This window comes from Panthera pardus, unplaced genomic scaffold (genome assembly GCF_024362965.1).
Source record: "Panthera pardus isolate Hobbes unplaced genomic scaffold, ASM2436296v1 HiC_scaffold_2, whole genome shotgun sequence".
NCBI classification, from domain to species: domain Eukaryota; kingdom Metazoa; phylum Chordata; class Mammalia; order Carnivora; family Felidae; genus Panthera; species Panthera pardus.
Genome location: NW_026526765.1, coordinates 36,281,661 through 36,304,037, shown reverse-complemented (window position 1 = coordinate 36,304,037; position 22,377 = coordinate 36,281,661). Strand labels below are relative to the sequence as shown.

At 37.5% G+C, this 22,377-nt stretch overlaps 1 protein-coding gene across 1 annotated transcript in view; it reads left to right on the top strand.

Moving 5' to 3' along the window:
• HCN1 (hyperpolarization activated cyclic nucleotide gated potassium channel 1) overlaps window positions 1–22,092 on the top strand; it is a 391,050-nt gene extending 368,958 nt beyond the window's left edge. The window contains exons 7-8 of the mRNA XM_019464315.2: window positions 14,102–14,266; window positions 17,519–22,092. Of these exons, the coding sequence (XP_019319860.2) occupies window positions 14,102–14,266; window positions 17,519–18,405 (1,052 nt within the window). The 3' untranslated portion in view covers window positions 18,406–22,092. The remainder of the gene's footprint in view (window positions 1–14,101; window positions 14,267–17,518) is intronic.
• Window positions 22,093–22,377: the final 285 nt, after the last annotated feature.

Below are 22,377 nucleotides of genomic sequence, written 5' to 3'. Positions count from 1 at the left end.
TGTTCCTATTATAACCTGTTATAATTACTTAATCCTCTCCCAATTTAGTCTACTACTCCACACCCTTCTGAGCCAGATCCTAGAGGGAACTAAGCCCTACTGTCCTAAAGCATATGTCACAAGTAATGAATTGACTTAGCACCTGTGCATCCAGAATGGTAATATTTATGTACCATCCTTGTAAGTATTCCTTAAATAATCACTGAAATGATTTTCTATGGTGTATGTTTTAGATGAGGAGTCCTAGCTGAGAAAGTCTCCCTTCCCTCCCCCTGATATTACAACTACCTACTTCCCATAAAAAGCATTCTGTACTAGTAATAGAAGAGCAAAAGAAACTTGATGCTTTTCTCATTAGGGGGTCCTACTTAATTTCCTTATCTAACACCCAACAAGTTTCTGGCGTTTCCACATTTACGACTACTGTTTTGTCCATAACCATGGTGTATATTACAAAATGTGTCTGTTCTCGAAAAAGCCAAATCTATAGCTGAACTTTATAACATCTAGAATTCATATGTAATGTTCTGAAGTTACATACATCTTACCTAGGAGAGGGGAAAAGAGGTCCCGATCTCATTATGCTGTCTAATATCCTAATTATCAGTTAGGCTGTAAAAAAACACTCTTGATAGAATGCTTATAGCTGTCTCTGCAAGGAAAAAACAATTCAGCCCGATGGTGGGAAGATACGCACCATCATTTAAACTTTCTGTGGGAGAACAAAGGGAGCTGAGAAGATGTACTAGAACATAGGGAAAGTTATGAGCAAGAACTTTGGCAAAGGGAACAAAGAAAATAAAGACAAATCTCTGACCCTAAAACTGATTACCTAGCACCATTTACCACATATATATTTTGACATTTTAGCATTAGACTAACTCAGTCTGGAGCTTGGAGAAACATGAGCTCATGATAAAATTAACAATTATTAATAGTTAATCATGCCATCTCCATGTACCATGATGGAAAGCCACTTTTTATAGCTGCCTCCCTAAAGCCCAGGGGGCAAGCTGGTGCAAGTCTCTGTTGGATTTTTCACTGGTCTATGATGAAATCAGTGATATGAGAACAATGGAGTAAGTTATCCTTAGAGATGAGTTTAATAGTCAATATTCTAGGACTAAGTTATTCTTGTTATAATTTACTGTGCTCAACAAAAGCTGAATTTCTTTTTGTTTTCAATTGATGTTCTCTTAAAATAGGTGACTCTCTTTCTTTGAAATACATGAGTATATTTTCTGTCCTGGTATAGTATTATAATGCAATACAGATCTTTCATCTTTCAAAAACCTTATTTTAATAATTTTTTTAATGTTTATTTATTTTTGAGAGAGAGTCAGAGTGTGAGCGGCGGAGGGGCAGAGAGAGAGGGAGACACAGAATCTGAAGCAGGCTCCAGGCTCCGAGCCATCAGCACAGAGCCCGATGCAGGGCTCGAACTCACCAACCGTGAGATCATGACCCAAGCCGAAGTCGGACACTCAACCGACTGAGCCACCCATGCACCCCTATTTGTATTTATTTTAAATGTTGTAGGCTCTAGGGGACTATTCTGCTTAAGGCGCCTCTGGGAAGGGGAGAGAGAGTTGTAACATGACCTGGAAATTGTAAATTTACAAAATTTGTTCCTGGGCATAAATTTGAACACTGAATGATTATTTAATAATATTAAGAAATTATTGTTGGGGCGCCTGGGTGGCTCAGTCGGTTAAGCGTCCGACTTCAGCTCAGGTCATGATCTTACAGTCTGTGAGTTCGAGCCCCGCGTCGGGCTCTGTGCTGACAGCTCAGATCCTGGAGCCTGCTTTGGATTCTGTGTGTGTGTGTCTCTCTCTCTGCCCCTCCCCTGCTCATGCTCTGTCTCTCTGTCTCAAAAGTAAATAAAAACATTAAAAAAAAGAAAGTATTGTTAATTTTTAGGTATTATATTGATATTATAATGATTTTTATTTTAAAATTATGCATATTTTAGGAATGCATACTGAAACTTTGAAGTTGAATTAATTTAATATATTTGCAGTTTATTTCAGAGTAATCAGGGAGAGGACAAATATGCCAGTGAAATAAGTTTAGCTATGGGTTTGTAATTGCTTAAGCTGGGTGGGGAACAAATGGGGGATTTATTTTATTGTTATTTACACTGTTCTACAGATTATTAGACTCTGATGTTATACTATCCTACTAGTTTTCTAACATACTTTTATACTATTCTACCTTTTTAATATATTTTATATATTTAAAATATTCCACAGTAAAAATCTTATCAAAAAAATAGGGAAAAAAGGAAGCTTTTTTTAAATAAACTTTATATTTTGAGATATGTTCCTTCTACCGTTATCTTCTCCACAAAACTGAGAAGAAAATACTGGCTAACTGCATACCTGGTTAAGTGAAGTTTCTATTGGATATAGTTTAAAAAAGATGCAATCACATCTCAGTTAAGCTTATAAAGGATTAGAAGATACCTTTTCTCCAGGATGAGAGTCAGACCATCTCTGGTAGGAGTTTCCTGATGTCCATTTATCATACTGACCAAGTAGGTCAGGAAGGGGCGTTTGACCCAATTCTTCAGCTTATTTTGCTTGAAATCACAAGTTAAAAACTAGTTTGTGCATCCTTAGCACACTGATTGCTATTCTTAACAGATTTTATTTGACTAAATTAGGATATGATAAAGGTCATCTATTTGGAAGGGGAAAAAAATCCACATAACCTAGGGGTTGGCAGACTCCATATAACCTAGGGGTTGGATTTGGCATAGGAATTCTGATGTATCCTCTCATTTTTTTATTTTGTTTTCTCATGTTTATTTATTTTTGAGAGAAAGAGAGACAGAGCATGAATGGGGGAGGGACAGAGAGAGGGAGACACAGAATCTGAAGCAGGTTCCAGGCTCTGAGCTGTCAGCACAGAGCCCGATGCGGGGCTCAAACCCTCAAACTGCAAGATCATGACCTGAGCTGAAGTTGGACATTTAACTGACTGAGCCACCCAGCACCCCAATATCCTCTCATTTTAAAATTAACCTTTTATCCAAATTGAATTCATTCTGAATAACATAAGCAAAATCATTCTATAAAATATATTTTACTTATTATTACTCACTTAATACATACGCATTTTTGCTCTATTACTTAATACATGCTACTAACTAAGCCAACTAATTACGGACATGGATTATTTTTCATCATTAATACGTTCTTGAACTTATACACAAACTTTTAAATTCAGAACGTGTCATTTTTATGATTGTAATTATTACCTTCAGTTTGCTTATTTGTTGTCATATACAGTGGTGCTTCTTGGAGGGGGAATATCACCAGATATTTACCATGTTAGGATTAATTTGTGAATATGCTTGTTTTCTGGGTGGCAGGATGAGTGTATGGTTGCTTTGTGTGCCTAATACATGTTTACTGTTGCCTTGCACAAAAAGATTTCCAGCTCACCTCTCTACTGATACCTTGGATTACTCAGAAGTAGAAAATGGAAACACTATAGGTAGGATATTAGTTTTCTACTCACTTCAAGTCCTCTCTGTGACTACTCACGCACTGGACTTGAAGAACTCACTGTAAGCTCTCAAGAGAGGGTAAGAATAGACAAGGTAGAGGCTTTTAACAAAATGGACTGGTATGAACACCGGAAGGAGGTCACAGATGGAGATGAGTATGAGTCAGGCATTTTCAGGCTAAGTGATACGGAGCCAAGCTCAGGTTAGCTGAGGTGGTGAAGCCTACTATAAGGGAACCCAGGAAGAAAGAAAGCCACAGCAAACCACCCCAGGGAAGTCAGATGCTGATTTTGTGGCAAGAGAGAATTCCCCTCAGGAAATCATAGCAATTCCAGGACCCCAGGAGCCATCGTAGGGACTCACCTTTCCCATAACATATGTAATCTCTGACTTTCCTAGCTGTTCGTTACTTTCAGTTTCCTCATGAGAAAGTATAGTTAGGCCTGTGAGTCACAATCCAGTGTGAAGCATCCCCATTGGGAAGAGGTCTCCAGCCAGGCCATCTTTTGGGCTGCTGGCCTGTTTTGGATGACAGTCTTGGAGGTAGGCATCAGTCATGGTTGCACTGTCACACATACCCAGTCACATGATAAAAGCTTACCAACTCGAATACACACAAAGACATACTGCTTCTAATTTTATAAAAAGGAGCTACTGGATTCATGTCACGAAGAGTTTCGTGAAATGAGAGTTTTCTCAGGATGCCGAAGTTTCGCTGGAAATTTTTCCCAAAACAACCTTTTATCTTACCTTGCTCAAAACAAACACTCTCTAGTGGTTTGCCTTTACATGTAGGTTCAAAATTCACAGATGCCTTATCTCCTTTCAAGTTCTTTTTGAAGCTTCATTTAGTAATTCTTAAAAGAGATCACTTTTGTTCTGGATGCTGTAGCTTTACTTTAGGCAAATCCCCATTACCTCATACCCAAATTATTATTGAAACTTTTTTACAAATCTTTTTTAACCACTAGGAGCCTCTGTCTCCTCTCATTCTACAAGCCAACTATAGATTAATATTCCTACATCGTGAAACAAAATGAATGTACCTGAAAGAGAATGAGCGTACCTTCTAGAGAAAGGCTGTTTTTCCCCATGTATGGCAAGATATCAAGAGATCTAGAATTCCCTAGGTCTATTCCATTTAATCTCCTTTCCTAAGACAATATTTTACACACAAATTCCTTCCTTCAAAATCCTTGCAATAGCATTGTCAATTAAGACCAAACTTCTTATCTGTGGAAGAATATTCTCTGTGACTAATCAAACCCATATGATTCTGTGGCCACTGTTCTTACAGTTCCATGGAAACCACCCCCCCACCCCCACCCACACACACACTCTTCTCTGAACCTGTGCTCATGGCACTATTTCACTCCAGTGTCTTCTTTCCCATCCCATTTATTTGTCTTGTCCATCCTGATGGCCTAACCAAAGTAATCCCTACACTTTTTTCAGAGCCTACCTAAGGTTCCTCATGTCACCAAAGCGTATAGAACTAGACTGCGACAGATGATGTAGTGTCTGGACTTCTAGATTTTTATCAGGTTAAATTCCTTAGCAGACACTTAAGCTTTGGAATTATTCTCAGTCTTGTTTTATGTATTGTGTTTGGATTTCTAATTAACTATACAGTCTGAGGTTTTCTTTGTTGTTTTTTTTTTTAATTTCTCTTATATTTCCCATAGTTCCCTTCAAGGTGCTACAGGGAAATCATCTGTTGACTGAATTTATACTGTTCCTTAATTTCCATTCCATTTTGCCACCATTTTCCAGTTTCTTTTAAACAGGGAACCCTGGTTCCATACAAATTTTAGGATTGCTTGTTCTAGCTTCGAGAAGAATGCTGGTGCAATTTTGATTGGGATTGCATTGAACGTGTAGATAGCTTTGGGTAGTATTGACATTTTAACAATATTTATTCTTCCAATCCATGAGCACGGAATGTTTTTCCATTTCTTTGGATCTTCTTCAATTTCCTTCATAAGCTTTCTATAGTTTTCAGCATACAGATCTTTTACATCTTTGGTTAGGTTTATTCCTAGGTATTTTATGATTTTTGGTGCAATTGTGAATGGGATAAGTTTCTTTATTTGTCTTTCTGTTACTTCATTGTTAGTGTATAAGAATGCAACTGATTTCTACACATTGGTTTTGTATCCTGCGACTTTGCTGAATTCATGTATCAGTTCTAGCAGACTTTTGGTGGAGTCTGTCGGGTTTTCCATGTATAATATCATGTCATCTGCAAAAAGTGAAAGCTTAACTTCATCTTTGCCAATTTTGATGCCTTTGATTTCCTTTTGTTGTCTGCTGATGCTAGCATTCCCAACACTATGTTAAACAACAGCAGTGAGAGTGGACATCCCTGTCGTGTTCTTGATCTCAGGGGGAAAGCTCTCAGTTTTTCCCCATTGAGGGTGATATTAGCTGTGGGGTTTTCATAAATGGCTTTTATGATGTTTAAGTATGTTCCTTCTATCCTGACTTTCTCGAGGGTTTTTATTAAGAAAGGATGCTGAATTTTGTCAAATGCTTTTTCTGCATCGATTGACAGGATCATATGGTTCTTATGTTTTCTTTTATTAATGTGATGTATCTCATTGACTGATTTGCAAATGTTGAACCAGCCCTGCAGCCCAGGAATGAATCCCACTTGATCATGGTGAATAATTCTTTTTATATGCTGTTGAATTGGATTTGCTAGTATCTTATTGAGAATTTTTGCATCCATATTCATCAGGGATATTGGCCTGTAGTTCTCTTTTTTTTGCTGTGTCTCTGTCTGGTTTGGGAATCAAAGTAATGCTGGCTACATAGAATGAGTCTAGAAGTTCTCATTCCCTTTCTATTTTTTGGAACAGCTTGAGAAGATAGGTATTATCTCTGCTTTAGACCCCGAATAGCCAAAGTAATTTTGAAGAAGAAGACCAAAGCACGAGGCATCACAATCCCAGACTTTAACCTCTACTACAAAGCTGTAATCATCAAGACAGCATGGTATTGGCACAAAAACAGACACATAGACCAATGGAATAGAATAGAAACCCCAGAATTAGACCCACAAAAGTATGGCCAACTAATCTTTGACAAAGCAGGAAAGAATATCCAATGGAAAAAAGACAGTCTCTTTAGCAAACGGTGCTGGGAGAACTGGACAGCAACATGCAGAAGAATGAAACTAGACCACTCTCTTACACCAGTCACAAAAATAAATTCAAAATGGATAAAGGACATGAATGTGAGATAGGAAACCATCAAAACCCTAGAGGAGAAAGCAGGAAAAAACCTCTCTGGTCTCAGCTGCCACAATTTCTTACTTGACACATCCCCAAAGGCAAGGGAATTGAAAGCAAAAATGAACTATTGGGACCTCATGAAGATAAAAAGCTTCTGCACTGCAAAGGAAACAATCAACAAAGCTAAAAGGCAGCCAACGGAATGAGAAAAGATATTTGCAAATGACATATCGGACAAAGGACTAGTCTCCAAAATCTATAAAGTACTCACCAAACTCCACACCTGAAAAACAAATAATCCAGTGAAGAAATGGGCAGAAAACATGAATAGACACTTCTCTAAAGAAGACATCCAGATGGCTAACAGGTACATGAAAAGATGCTCAATGTCACTCCTCATCAGGGAAATACAAATCAAAACCACACTCAGATACCACCTCACTCCAGTCAGAGTGGTTAAAATGAACAAATCAGGAGACTATAGATGCTGGCGAGGATGTGGAGAAACGGGAACCCTCTTGCACTGTTGGTGGGAATGCAAAGTGGTGCAGCCATTCTGGAAAACAGTGTGGAGGTTCCTCAAAAAATTAAAAATAGATCTACCCTATGACCCAGCAATAGCACTGCTAGGAATTTACCCAAGGGATACAGGAGTGCTGGTGCACAGGGGCACTTGTACCCCAATGTTTATAGCAGCACTTTCAACAATAACCAAATTATGGAAAGAGCTTAAATGTCCATCAACTGATGAATGGATAAAGAAATTGTGGTTTATATACACAATGGAATACTACGTGGCAATGAGAAAGAATGAAATATGGCCTTTTGTAGCAACATGGATGGAACCGGAGAGTGTTATGCTAAGTGAAATAAGTCATACAGAGAAAAATCCCATATGTTTTCACTCCTATGTGGATCCTGAGAACTTAACAGAAGACCATGGGGGAGGGGAAGGGAAAAAAAAAAAAAGGTTAAAGAGGGAGGGAGCCAAACCATAAAAGACTCTGAAAAACTGAGAACAGGGGCACCTGGGTGGCTCAGTAGGTTAAGCGTCCTACTTCAGCTCAGGTCACGATCTCGCGGTCTGTGAGTTTGAGCCCCGTGTCGGGCTCTGGGCTGATGGCTCAGAGCCTGGAGCCTGCTTCTGATTCTGTGTCTCCCTCTCTCTCTGCCCCGGCCCCGTTCATGCTCTGTCTCTCTCTGTCTCAAAAATAAATAAAATGTTAAAAAAAAAACCTGAGAACAATCTGAGGGTTGATGAGGGGTGGGAGGTAGGGGAGGGTGAGTGATGGGTATTGAGGAGGGCACCTGTTGGGATGAGCACTGGGTGTTGTATGGAACCAATTTGACAATAAATTTCATATAAAAAATAAAAATTAAAGTAAACAGAGAACCCTGGTTTAGATGTAAACCTGACAGCTACAAGACTTCATTTCCCAGAAAAGTCCCTCATTGACGTCACCTAAGATCCTGTTAGAAAAATGCAGTGTCAGCACCTCACCCACGCACGCGCGCGCGTGTGTGTGTACGCACCCCCCCCCCCATTTATTGAATCCTAACCTGCTTTCAGCAAGACATCCAGGCAATTCTTATGCATATAAAAGTGTAGGAACCACTATACTGAAGATTCCAGTATGAATCAGTTGACCCTTAATAATACATGACAATAAATAAACCAGAACATACCATTAAATAATAATACATTAAATAAGCCAAGAAAATGTGTATTTAAATCCCTATTTTATTATTCACATGTGTATATGTTACATGTGAGTGAAAGAAACAAAGAGAGAGAACCAGGGGAAATTTTTGGTGACAAGTAACTCTTTTTCTGTAGAAGACTTACCTCCTAAATATCTACTGAGTATATTTTCTGTTTAGATTTTATTTCTGCTGTACTTTCCTTTTTCATTTGGTGTAAGCCTATTAAGCCACATAGGAAAACAGAGCTGTCAGGATATCTCTTCAAAAAACACACTTGAGGTAGCTAAGAGCCAAAATCATTTGATGAATTTTTTAAAAGCTGGCTGCTTTTTAAAGGCATTTATAATTCAAGGTGTTTGATTAACTTTTAAAGAGTTGAGTGTTGGTAGATTTAAAATCAAAAGGAAAGACTTGGAGTGGTCCAGTGGATTTTTAAAGATGGATAGAACTAGGAAAACTGTGGTCTTACCCTTCTTAGCTTTGATACTATTTATGTGATTTTTGTTCCAATCACATAACAGATCCCCTTTAATCTTCTGTATGTGACATGGGCTAACATGGGCTGGCAGTGATTGTTTTTTATCTATTCAACAGATATTCTGAAAATTACTGAGGTAGTCCGTCAAGTCTTTTTAACTTGCTAAAGACAAGTGGTATAAATATATAGTAGATAACGGTTTATAGTTTTGTGTAAAGCAGATTTTATGTAGACATTAGGCAGTTGAAGGAGTCACAGTAGAAGTTAAAGACACATACATCATAACAAAGGGGAAGGGGTGAGAGGTTTAGGAGTGGGAACTATAAACCTTAATGAAAACATCTGTATATCCAACAGAATGAAACAATCATGTCACAAACATGTTTGTAATCAATAGGAACCAGATAAAGGATAAGGGCAGTCTGGTGGATAGGTCCGAGCTCTTCAAACAGAAATGGCTATTTGGAATGTTGTGCTCAAATGTGAGCACTTTGTTTTATAACGAATGTTTGCACACTGATGTTAGTCATTCTGTTCTTAATTTATTGATTGGGGCGCCTGGGTGGCTCAGTCGGTTAAGCGTCCGACTTTGACTCAGCTCATGACCTCACGGTTTGTGAGTTCAACCCCTGCGTTGGGCTTTGTGCTGAGAGCTCAGAGCCTGGAACCTGCTTCCGATTCCGTGTCTCCTTCTCTCTCTGTCCCTCCCCTACTTGTGCTCTCTCTCCCTCTGTCTCTCAAAAATAAACATGTAAAAAGCAGGTTACTTACAAAGGTATGGGAAATGATAAATATATTTTACACATTTGAACAGTTATTTGATACATGAAACAGTTACTTGCTTGTTCCAGCAGGTATAGTCAAAATCACAAGGGGAAAAAAATACAGCAAGAGGAGAGGGAACATAACAAGGAAAGGAAAGGACTCATGTTTTAAGAGTGTCCGCACTGTGGTAGGCTTGTGCCAGGCACTTTGTAAGCACTCTTTTAGTTAATCCTTGTAACAACTTTGCCAATGCTCATCTTGTCTGAGATGCCACTACTGGTCGATATTCAGAGCCAGGGGTGATCACCCTAATTTCTATGCTTTAAGAGAGATGTATTGACCAAACATATGGGGGGAGAGCTAAGACTTTTTTTTTGGAAAAGCAATAACTTTAGATGATATAAATGACAATTAGCATGGACAGTGGTAGAAGATGCTAATAATTATATAAATATGACTGTGTCTATGAGAACTGAAATGATCAGTTGTATCTTTAGAAAATAAAGCAAAATTGGATATTCTAGTTATGAGACTATCATAATATAATCTATATGCATAATTATTCCTTTATAATACCTGAAATTGGAGAGATATTATATCCAATCTGTTTCAAAAGGTTATAAAAGATGTGAAACATTTCAAAGTACAAATTTACATCGATTTAATGTTCTATTCTATTCCAAATTCCCTAGATTCCTATTCAAATCCATCTGAGATCTGAAATGTTTCTACTAGCCAAGCTTGATATGCAGATTGATTTCAGCCAGATGTTACCACCTCCTATGCCATAAGACGTGATATTTTACTAGTTTACTACCACTAAATATAGAAAGATAACAAATACAAATATAGAAAGAAAATGAAAAAAGTGATACTTCCTTTTGCACATTGTATGAGGCACTGGATTAGAAGCCTAAGTAATTTATAGGAAATTAGTATTCTGATACACAATAGTGAATTACTTTTATTTCATGATATTGAATACTTTAAAAAGGGAGCAGCTTCCTGCTTAGGTTACTCTGAGCAGCCAAGTACAAATTTTCCCGTAAATTCTAGAAACTCAAATTAAACGTTTACCTTACAAATCTCTGTCATAAGTTCCTGCTAAGTCCCTGTGTTACTGCAATGTCAAATTCTGTTTTAAGCGTCAGGGAAATGTTTCTGAGTTGCAAAATTGTTGACACCATTTGCCCTACCTTATAAAATGACTTCATATAGGTGGCAGTAATTTCACATAGACTGAAACACATATGATCAAGGTTAACTAATGGCAGCAAAAATAGCGTTGAGTAGTTGATGTATCTCATACCCTAAGGTTTATTAAAAGTATATTTTTAATTTGGTGGGTGGTGGGTCAAATTTTACTTCCTGGGACATACTCTTTATAATGTTGAAATAGAAAATAGTTTTCCAATCTGCCTGTGAGGGGGAGCATTACTGTCACTTTTCCTCTTCAGTAGGTGAAATAAAGTACCCTATAAAGAAAAAAAGAGAATCATACAGAATTAAAATATGCCAAGAACTCAATACTTGTGTTATTTTATTATTTGATTATTTGATTATTATTTAGAAATTTGTATCCAGACAAAGGGACTTATTTCCAAGTAGATTTGCACTAAAAATTTTAAAACAGTGATTGCACCACTGGGAAATTCCTAGTCGAGGTCTCAAAGAGTAAATAAGCAAGAAAAAAAAAAGCAGAAAGATTGGAACAATCAACACAGTCTAGAAAATATGCATAGGATTCTTTAAAAAGCTTACATCTCTGTAAGATGAACTTCGTTTGTTCTTTGGGAGTTCAATGTTATTTCATTGTGTATTTTGCTTTTTGTGTGAAATCAATCTGAGCACCCCACAGCAAGTTAATTTTCTACCTAATGAGTAAAGACATTATCTACACCGAAGAAAATATTACCATACCTTCTAAACACTTTCTTCATTATAGACATTGAACAAAACCTGCAAAGATATGTTTTGTTGCCTAAAGAAGGTACATAAATCATTTAGCCAGTTCTGTTACAAAGGGGAGATACCTCACAGGGGAACTAATACTACATTATCTACAACTTAAGAACAGAACTTAATGTGGGCCTTGGGTTTGTCCACTATCATTACATACTCATAAACATTTTAAAATAATTTTCCCTGGGCTCAAAACTCAAGGTTGCAGTTGCTGGGAGGGATACAATAATGTTACTGTATAGTTACTGTCTTTAAAATGTCTAAAGCCAACGAAGGAGATAAGTGATATTTAAGAAGTGATTATAAAATCCAATACAAGAAAATAAAAATAGTGATAAATTAATATACACATAATTTCTTAACCTAAAGGATAGTATGAGATACAGGTGACTAAATTGTATTTTCTTTCTCTGTTTTTTGCCCAAACCCAAATACACACCCACTCAGAGTAAATACAGAAAAACTCTGTAACACCTAACACAGGACTCTTTTCCCTCAATAAGTGGATCTCCAAAATGACTTAATATTAGAAGCAACTGCTCCATTCACATATTGAATTTGGAAATTCGTGAAATCTAAGACTCTTTAATGATCAGAAGGTCTGCTTTTTTCATTGCTAAGTGTGTGGCATTTTTTGTGTTACTCATGGTAGAAACAAAGACTACAGAGGCTTTAAAAGAAGGGACTATTTTGAAGTGATTTTCACACTGACCAGTGATTTTTCCTGCTCATGAATGAATACACCTTCATTTGTTCGGTTTTTCACTAAGAAATTACTGAGGAGATGCCAAGAGATAATGGCTGAAGAGTTTTGAGTTGCCTCCAGAACTGTGATGACATAAACTTTCAGTTGTTTAAACCTTTTATTTCATTGTTTAGAGTACAGTAGCCAGCAAATTCCATAGTATGATAATATTTATGCTTAAATATTAACCAATATAGATTCATCTTTCTACATATACCTAGTACACACACACACACGCACACGCACACACGCACACACACACATGAACACTCCACAATATTATTTATTAAATTTATAACATGTTACCAGCATGAACAACAGCATAACTGGTTGTTTAGGTGGCATTTCCTAAAATTCTGTCTTCCCAGATTGGTTCAGATGTGTTTCTAAATACTCCCAGAATGCCCACAGTCTGTATTGTTGTTCTTACCAGATTGCATTTAAATGAACTCTTAATTAAGATTAACTCTTTTTTTTTAACCATCATCGTATAAGTAACACAAAAGTAGACATTATGTTTGATTCATATTTCTAGCCTTAACATCAAGTACATAATCCCTACCACATAATTTTCTCACAATGTTCATCAACATGAACTGACCTTATTGAAGAGTGTGAATTTAGACCCCTTTCATCCTTACGTTAGGAAACTGTGCGTTTCAGAAATACTTCTGCCATTTCTTTTTTCAAATTGGTTACCTTGAAACTAAATTTTTTAATTGTTTCTGTTTTTTTAGATCAAAGTCTATAGAGTTTAATTAATAAACTTGGGGAAATGAAATAGAAAATTACCACTTATAGATCTATTTAACTAGCAAATAAGGGAATCCGGATTTGCAAATGTTTGCTTACCACATTTTGGAAATCTAATTCTCAAGAAAGAATTCTTCTGAGAAACTCTTGAAATAGAAAGCCACTCTATTCCTTTGGTATATAGCTTTTTATACTGATCTCATTGGGAATATGCCAACAACATAAGGCATACCTGAAACACATCCATCTGAACCCGTGGTCATTTTTCTTGATCATAGGACTTTCTAGACCAATGCTCGGGTTCACTTTGGTTTCTGTCTATATGTTATGATCTGCTTTTTGCCTTCCAAACTTTATAAAAATCTTGTCTGATTACAGTTTTTTCCAATACTTAACTCCACCGTGGATTTATGATTCCATTTTCTACACTTTTATTATTTCAGATGCATTGGAAGGACAGCTGAGGGATAGATAAATCTGTTTCAGCTTTCCATTTGAACTAAAAACTTTAATTGTTTAAAAAACAATATTATTTTAAGGTTGCATATTATTAATTGGATATTTTTGTCAGGAGGAATTTACTGATAAAAGAGAAAATGCTGCCGGGGTACCTGTGTGCCTCAGTCAGTTAAGCGTCTGACTTCAGCTCAGGTCATGATCTCACAGCTTGTGAGTTCAAGCCCTGTGTTGGGCTCTGTGCTGACAGCTCAGAGCCTGAAGGCTGCTTTGGATTCTGTGTCTCCCTCTCTGTCTGCTCCTCCCCCGTTCACACTCTGTCTCTCTCTCTCAACAATAAATACACAATAAAAAAAAATTTTTTTAAAGAAAATGCTGCCAATCATTGCTTGATCACACCATGAGACTTTTTTTTTTTTAATTGTAGGCCCCAGTGGTCTTGGAAAGAAAATGACCAAACAAATCTTTCTTTCTTGTTTTTGTAGAGATTTGCTTGCTTACCAAGGGACGCCGCACTGCCAGTGTTCGAGCTGATACATATTGTCGTCTTTATTCACTATCCGTGGACAATTTCAATGAGGTCCTGGAGGAATATCCAATGATGCGGAGAGCCTTTGAGACGGTTGCCATTGACCGACTAGATCGGATAGGTATTCTCTTCAGTTTTATTATCTTTTACATGTACAATTAGGTTATACTCTAGTGGACTGATATATGTTTACAATTGTAAGTCCTAAATGCTATCATAGGTTGCCTTTTAATTAGCATAGAAATAGCAGTTAGCTCTAGCCCTATTTCTACTGTCTAACTTTCTCTTCTTAAGTGTTCTGGATTTATTTAATCATCTCTATTTTTACTAGCTGCTCAGTCTGATTTCCCCAGTGATGCCAATACAATTTGAATCTTCAGGTAAAAAGCAATGATAAAAATTTTAGGTAGCACTAAAATAGAACTAAAATTATAATAGTATGAGTCTATATTACAAACCAAATTTTGCTACAAGGTTTTTAAAAAATTTTTACGTATCACCTTTACACTTTTATCTATATATTGAGAACTGAAAACTTGTGTGTTTTAATTGTCTCAGTAGAAGCTTCTTGAAATGTTTGTAATACAGACTCAAGCAGGAAAAACCTTGATAGAAATGCCCTACATAGATGCTTTACTTTGTAAACATCGACTTAAAGTCTTCTCTGCTCTCAAATAAGAATATATAAATTAGACTTTACTAGTTACACTAGTTTAAAGGTTTGAATAATTGCTATAGTAAAGTTAAATCAGATTGGCTTGCTATTAGCTTCCTAAAATATGCTGGAACATTCTGATATCAGAAGGTAGTAAGCGTTTACTCTCTACACCTAAATCCTCTTCCCCCCACCCTACCCTGCCCTGCCCCCACTTCACTCTACTCAATTTTCATAATCTATACAATTTTCAGTATAGATATCATTTCCCTGTAGAAATCTCCCCTGACCTCCCACCGCTAAGTGGCTGAATATCCTAGGTATGTTCTCCCATCCCCGCCTAGGAATTTCCTCCATCACAATACTGCCTTTATTATTGTAATTGCTCTAACAATGCTAAGATTTGTGAATGTAGAGAACACGTCTAATTCACTATTACATTCACAGTACCTAGTACACAACGAATATTCTTGAAGAGAGGTGGTAGGGAGGGATGAAGGAATCCGTGATCTCAAAGGTGATGGGGTTGGGATCACTTGGAAGTAAATGTGCTTCATTCTCATTAAAGGTAAGGCTTTTTGAAGGATGTAGTCTTATGTCAGCTTTTCTTCCGCACATTATATCTTTCTTTCCTTCTATATAAGTGGGATGACAGAGGCATAAGAGTCTGAAATTAGGTTAGGAGAAGTAAAGGTAGCTTTTGGACATTATCGTTAGACAAAACACACATAGTAGAAATTCATATTGACAACTCAGACCCGTAACAGGACACAGTGTGGAGAGAGACAGTGCCCATAAAAGTGGGTATTCCTGAAAGCATCTTTACTTCATTTGAAAATACCCTTTTTGTGGTTTGTGACTGCTCATGGTAGAGCGAGAGACTGATATCTGAGCACATGAGGTTTTTCCTAAGCCAGCTAGACATCTTTAGAGAAAGCAATAAAATCACGATATTTTAATAGAGAATTTCTGTTAATCTGCGACAGCTTCACTTTCATCTCACTTATTCCAACTAATTTGTATAAGAAAGTTTGCAGTCAATAATATAGGCAATAAAATTGCTAATAAGCACCAAGCCATTGCAGTTTTGATCCTTATAAAATTCTAACAGTACATTAAAAAGTAGAGTATTTCTCTATAAGTTCACAGATAGTAACATTACAAAACGTTGACTATTCACATGATGACAAAGAAATATTTCCCTTTTCCATTTTGTGGCAATGGCTTATAAATGTACACCATATGTAGTTAAGACAATAATAATATAATAATATATAATATATATTATTATATATTATATATAATATAATAATATATAATAATAATGCCAAATAAGCATTATATTTATTACCAATATAGCAGTTTTTGTTCTTTAGAAAATTAGAACAATTCTGTAAGGAGAGACAAGTATTTATTTTTGGCAACCATTTAAAATGATAGTTTTCCAGCAGCCAAGTAAATTATAACACATATTTCCATTAAAAAATAGTCCTTCTAACTCTAATTTATTTAGCAATATGGCAAAGTGGATTCACTGTTCAGTTATGATATTTATTTGGGTATTGTTTTATCAGTGATGCCACCAAAAGTTACTGATTTTCCCCTCTTCATCTAATTTTGATTCTATTGATAGTCTGCCAGGGAATGTCTCCTTACTGCAAAGCACTCTAAAGACAACGGCAGGAAGGAGAGGTAATGCTTACTGAGGTCCTCAAGGGAACTGAAAGCTTGCCATACACTGTCCCCTTAATCCTCACAAAGACACTTCAGAAAAGGAAAGATTACGAAGTGGTTCTCAACCTGGCTGTACATAAAACTCCTTTGAGGAAATTTGCTTTTAAAGTACTGAAGTCTGCCCCCATGTCTGGCTATTCTGATTTAATTGGTAGGGTACAGATGAAAATCATTACGTTTTAAAGGTCCAGGGATGAGAAAAATATGGATGTACGCACTGGCATGGGCACTGGTCAAAAGCAAAGGCCTTGCAACAGTGTGCCTGAAACTTGCACGTGAGAATCACCTAAAGATCTTAGTAAAATGCAGCATCTTGTTCGGCGAGTAAGATGGGGCTTGAGAGACAGCTTTTCTAGAAAGAGCTCACATTGACACAGGTGCAGCTGGTTCGTTGTCCGTGGTAAGGATCTACAATCAGATTTGCTGTTTTCCTTCCCCAGTCAGGTTACTTAGTAGTCATGTTTTCCTGGACACTGTTCTTAACCTTCCCATATCCCATTCTCCTTTTGGGTGAAATCGCACTGTAAACACAGCTACTTGCAAGAGTTGAGGATTCAATAAAATACATCCACCTAAAGCCTTTTGTAGAGTACCTGCGATAGTGTGCGTGTCTATTGGCCTTTCTTGACAAAGTAGCTTTAAACTTGCGTTTTGCTTCCAGACCCGTCCCGGTCCACATGCCCTTTCTTTTGCCACTCTTCAAAGTAGCCCTCTCGTCAGATATCTCCCTTTCTTCTGTAAGGTGGTTTTTGCCAGATTACAGGCTTCTCGACTTGACTCGCAGAAGGTAAGATTTCCCAGAGAGATACAGGAAGTGCGAAGGGCAGGAGCCATCCTTTTGTCTGGCTCTGAAGGTGAGTACTTGGCTTTTAAGCCTCTTCCAGGAAACACTGGCATACTTCCGCTTTCAGGAGCCACTCTCACTTGGGCTTGTCGTCAGTCGTTTGTAGGCCTTCTAAGCGCCTGTCTTTCTTTCGCCGCCAGGAAAGAAAAATTCAATCCTTCTGCAAAAGTTCCAGAAGGATCTGAACACCGGCGTCTTCAACAATCAGGAGAACGAGATCCTGAAGCAGATCGTGAAACACGACCGGGAGATGGTGCAGGCAATCGCTCCCATCAGTTATCCCCAAATGACAGCCCTGAATGCCACCTCTTCCACCACGACTCCGACCTCCCGCATGAGGACACAGTCTCCGCCGGTGTACACAGCGACCAGCCTGTCCCACAGCAACCTGCATTCCCCCAGCCCCAGCACACAGACCCCCCAGCCGTCAGCCATCCTGTCACCCTGCTCCTACACCACTGCGGTCTGCAGCCCGCCGGTACAGAGCCCGCTGGCCACTCGAACTTTCCACTACGCGTCGCCCACCGCCTCCCAGCTGTCGCTCACGCAACAGCAGCAGCAGCAGCAGCAGATCCAGCAGCCCCAGCCCCCGCAGCCCCCGCAGCAGCCCCCGCAGCCCCAGACGCCCGGCAGCTCCACGCCCAAGAACGACGTGCACAGGAGCACCCAGGCGCTCCACAACACCAGCCTGAGCCGAGAGGTCAGGCCCCTGTCGGCCTCGCAGCCCTCGCTGCCCCATGAGGTTTCCACTCTCATTTCCAGACCTCATCCCACTGTGGGCGAGTCCCTGGCCTCCATCCCTCAGCCCGTGACGGCTGTTCACGGCCCGAGCCTTCAGGCAGGGGCCCGGGGCACTGTCCCCCAGCGAGTCACCCTGTTCCGACAGATGTCGTCGGGAGCCATTCCCCCCAACCGAGGAGCCCCTCCCGCACCCCCTCCACCAGCAGCTGCTCTTCCGAGAGAGGCTTCCTCAGTCTTAACTACAGACCCAGAGGCAGAAAAGCCACGATTTGCTTCAAATTTATGATCCCTGCTGATTGTCAAAGCAGAAAGAAAGACTCTGATAAACTGAGAATGTTCTCAGAAATTATTTTCTTCTATCTCCTGATAGATTCCTATAGCCTACTATGAAGAGATATTTTAGACAGCTCTGGCCTACATGCAAAATGTAAAATATATAAATATATATCTACTATTCAATATCTATCTAAATTCCCAAGAGAGGTTCAAAAGACCTGTTTAGCATTCAGTGTTATATGTCTTCCTTTCTTTAAATCATTAAAGGATTTAAAATGTTGTTGTAAGATCATTTATTTTTAACCAACTTTTACCGAATTCCTTTGATATATGTATTTCTCTATTTTATGAAGAGTTCTTGGATTCAATGGAAACAAAACTCTGATTTTAAAAAGGCAACTCAAGTGAGCCACTGAATAGCACCAACCAAATCTTCTTTCATTAGCTGTGTCTCTGCATCTAAATTGTTAATCATGAATTATGGAGGATTGAATGGCAAATCCCACTTTATAGATCTAAATTGTATTTTGGTGCTTTCAATTTTGAATTAGGTTAGATCACGTGGTATGCTCGGCCACGGCTGGAGACTAGCCTCGCCACTGTCCCGAGTATCTCTAACCTCAAACACATCCATTGATCTTTCAGAAAGCTGAGGGGATATTTGTCTTCGTGTGTTACCGGACTTTTACCAAGACTCAATCAATGTTAGCTGTAAATAACTTTTTCAACCCAAATAAAAATAGCTCTTCTGTGTTGTATGAAGGTAAAAGTCATCACTTAAGAATTTAGTTTTATTGCTTCACTTCAAAACTTAGAGTTTTAAATTTTACAAAACCTAACTGTGACAGTTATTCAACTGTAATGCAATGGCTTGAAACCTACAATATTATTTTAACCTGCAATGTTTTATGCAAAATTGTATGCTCAATTCTACAAATTGCTTGTATTACACCAAAAATCATTACTTTTCTTCCTTCTTGCCATAATCAAGCATCTGAAAATAGTCCCTGCATGCTTTTTTGGAAAAACAAAATAGGTTCAGATCAGTCACTGTAGGGAGAGGCTTACAGTATTTCTCATTTCTAGAAAAGTATAACCATTCATTAATTGCCTATCTTAAAATTCCTATAAGGCTGACTTGGATCTCTGACTTAAGTCTAGAAGTGAGGTTTTCACTTTCATTTAATATTATTACTATCATTTAAATAATGATTTGTAAACCACAGCTTGATTTGGAGTTGCCAGTGTGTTCTGTGTCTTCACTGTTGGTAGGTAGTAGTTAACCCTGGTGTTAATTTAAATTAACTAAATACACTATAGCCTCCTGTCTGGGAACACACACTTTGTTCTATGTATATTGTAATAAAATGGTTAGCAAATCTTAAGGCATGTGGTGACTAACATAGCCCTTAGGTAGGAGGTTTATTTTGAACGTGCTGGAAAATGTATGGACGTGATGACAGAAAGCAGGGGGCAAACTGAATGTGAGCATTGTTTGTTCGTTCGTCTGTTTCCTTAACTCTCCATGATCTGTGAACATCTGCTTCTTCTCAAAGAAGTCCCTTAGTAATTATTTGTGCCTAATGCATCCCACGAATGTGGTGGATGACTGGAACACAATCGGAAGATTCCTAATAACCGACTTCTGTAAATAACCCAAGAGAATGACCTGACGTGGAGGTCTTCAGTATCTCTGACACTGGCGATACGTTAAAGAAGAACTGAACAAAGATCACACGAGAAATGGGGCAGGGCCTCCAGATAGACTTGAGGACAGAAAACAAAACGAAGCAAAAACTCTAAAATGGATCCATGCTGCCTGTTATGCCTTTTACGATTATAATACCTATAATACCAAAATGAGTTGTTATGTTTCATTTCTAACAGATCCCAGCTTGTGTGGAAGTACTCAACAATGCTCGTCAATGTAATGTTGTCATTAACATGCTGGTGACATCTGATGGCGGGTCAGGAGCGGTATAAGAAGGGGATTGTTCCGTCTACCTAGATCCTATGGGAAAGCTGCAAGACCATTTACATATCAGTACAAAACTCCTTTATTTTATTAAAATATTGAGAATTCACTTCAATTTATTAAGATCATGTATTGGTCCTTTAAATTATTAAAGGTTTACATTTGATAGCACTAATGGGTTTGGTAGTGAAATATTTTTATATATATAAATTTTTGGTTTTTTATTTTGAGCACTATTGGGAAACATAAGCAAAATTGAATTGCATGGTCTTTCAGTGCAACCATAAAATTTTTATTCACTTTGTAACAGAATGGACAAAAACACACTAAGGTTTATATGTTAAACTCATAAAATGGTACAGGGTAAATTATATACATATATATGTATGAATATATATGCTTAGATTAAGAAAACAAATTGACTCACATTCCTGTAATATAAAAGTCCATTGCTAGTTGAAAAGTGACCTCTTTTCTCTGTACATAGTTAAACCCGTAAGTATGGAGTTTTAATCTGTACAGAAAGAAATGTATTATTGAAAAGATTGGTCTTTCTGCGGCTGGGAAAATAGTAGAGTAGCTGATTCTTACAACAACTGTATGATCAGGGATGAATTAGAGTATTTCTTTTGTCTTTGCTCAAAGCCATACATATATAAATATATATAAAGATTATTAATAAATTCAACAGAAAATAAACTAAAATCATGAATATTTTATTTTATCAATATGCTCTAACCAAACATTTTGTTTTATTAATGAGTACAGATTTGCCTTTCTACCTTTACATCGTAAGATTTCCAAGAGGGCTTATACTTGATAGTCATTATAAAATTAATCATAGAGAGTCTATGACTGTAGAGAGGAATGTAACTAGAACATGGGTATTCCAGTTATCCCTCTGTTTTATCTCTTCCCAATGGTACCAGTTGAAGTTTTGGGTTTTTTTGTTTTTTGTTTTTGTTTTTTTTAATTCTTTGCTCTGTACCTCCTTCACGTGTGGTTGTGGTTCAATTCCCAAACACGGTTATTTCTGTGCTATTAGATTTAGAGGGGGGGGGGAATAACCTTATAATTTATTATACAAACCTATTTTATGATAGCCTTGGGCCTTGCGAAGGCTTTCAATAGTCATAGAACCTCCCTATTCAAGTGGATTTTGAATCAGTCTTAAAAGGCTGACATAGAGTTTATTGCATTGAATGAAGGATTCTTTGAAAACTGTAAGGATAAATGGCAGGAATGGCGATAGACTCTATTCATCAAATAAATAGCTTGTCTCCAGGTCTCAGTAACCACTCCATAAGTGAATGATTCCGTGACAGAAGCCGTCCCACTTTAAAAAGATGGTTATTTTGCCATTTATAAACTTAAATGAGCATAACATCTGCAGGACACTACAAAGTACACAGTCAAGTTAGAATAATTCCTAAAGAACTTGGGTGATTTAAACAATATGATGTGTTTTATGTTGTAGATGTTATTATTTCAAATCCTGAATTATTTCTACTTTAGAAGTGATCTCCATCATCTTGCAGGCCTACTTTTAAAGTCTCCATGCCTTCTTTTTAAATTTAAGTGTTTCTGTTTGTTAATTTTATAATTTTACTGTGCTACTTTGCTTTTATGCATTTTACTTTCATAATTTATAACATTAAGTTGTTTCAACAAGATTTATCTTCTTTATGCCTCTATCCTTTAGAATATATGCCATAAAACCTGCGTGTGGTTATTTTGTTCATATACATTACACCTGGAAAATTTTATCACATTCTCTGCTTATTGGAAAACTACTTTTTCTGTGCAATACAAAAGAAATGTGGTCCTTATTGAATAACTGGAGGCTGAACATCTATTTTGAGTCCTGAAAGTAATGGTCAAAAATTTAAGCAAGTGCGACTGGCTGCATGCTCTGAGTTGTTAGCTCCGTTCTATAAGTTTATTTAATATATCCTTTTTCCAGAATAATAAGATGAAGAATAAAGAAGATTTGCTGTTGTATTCGGG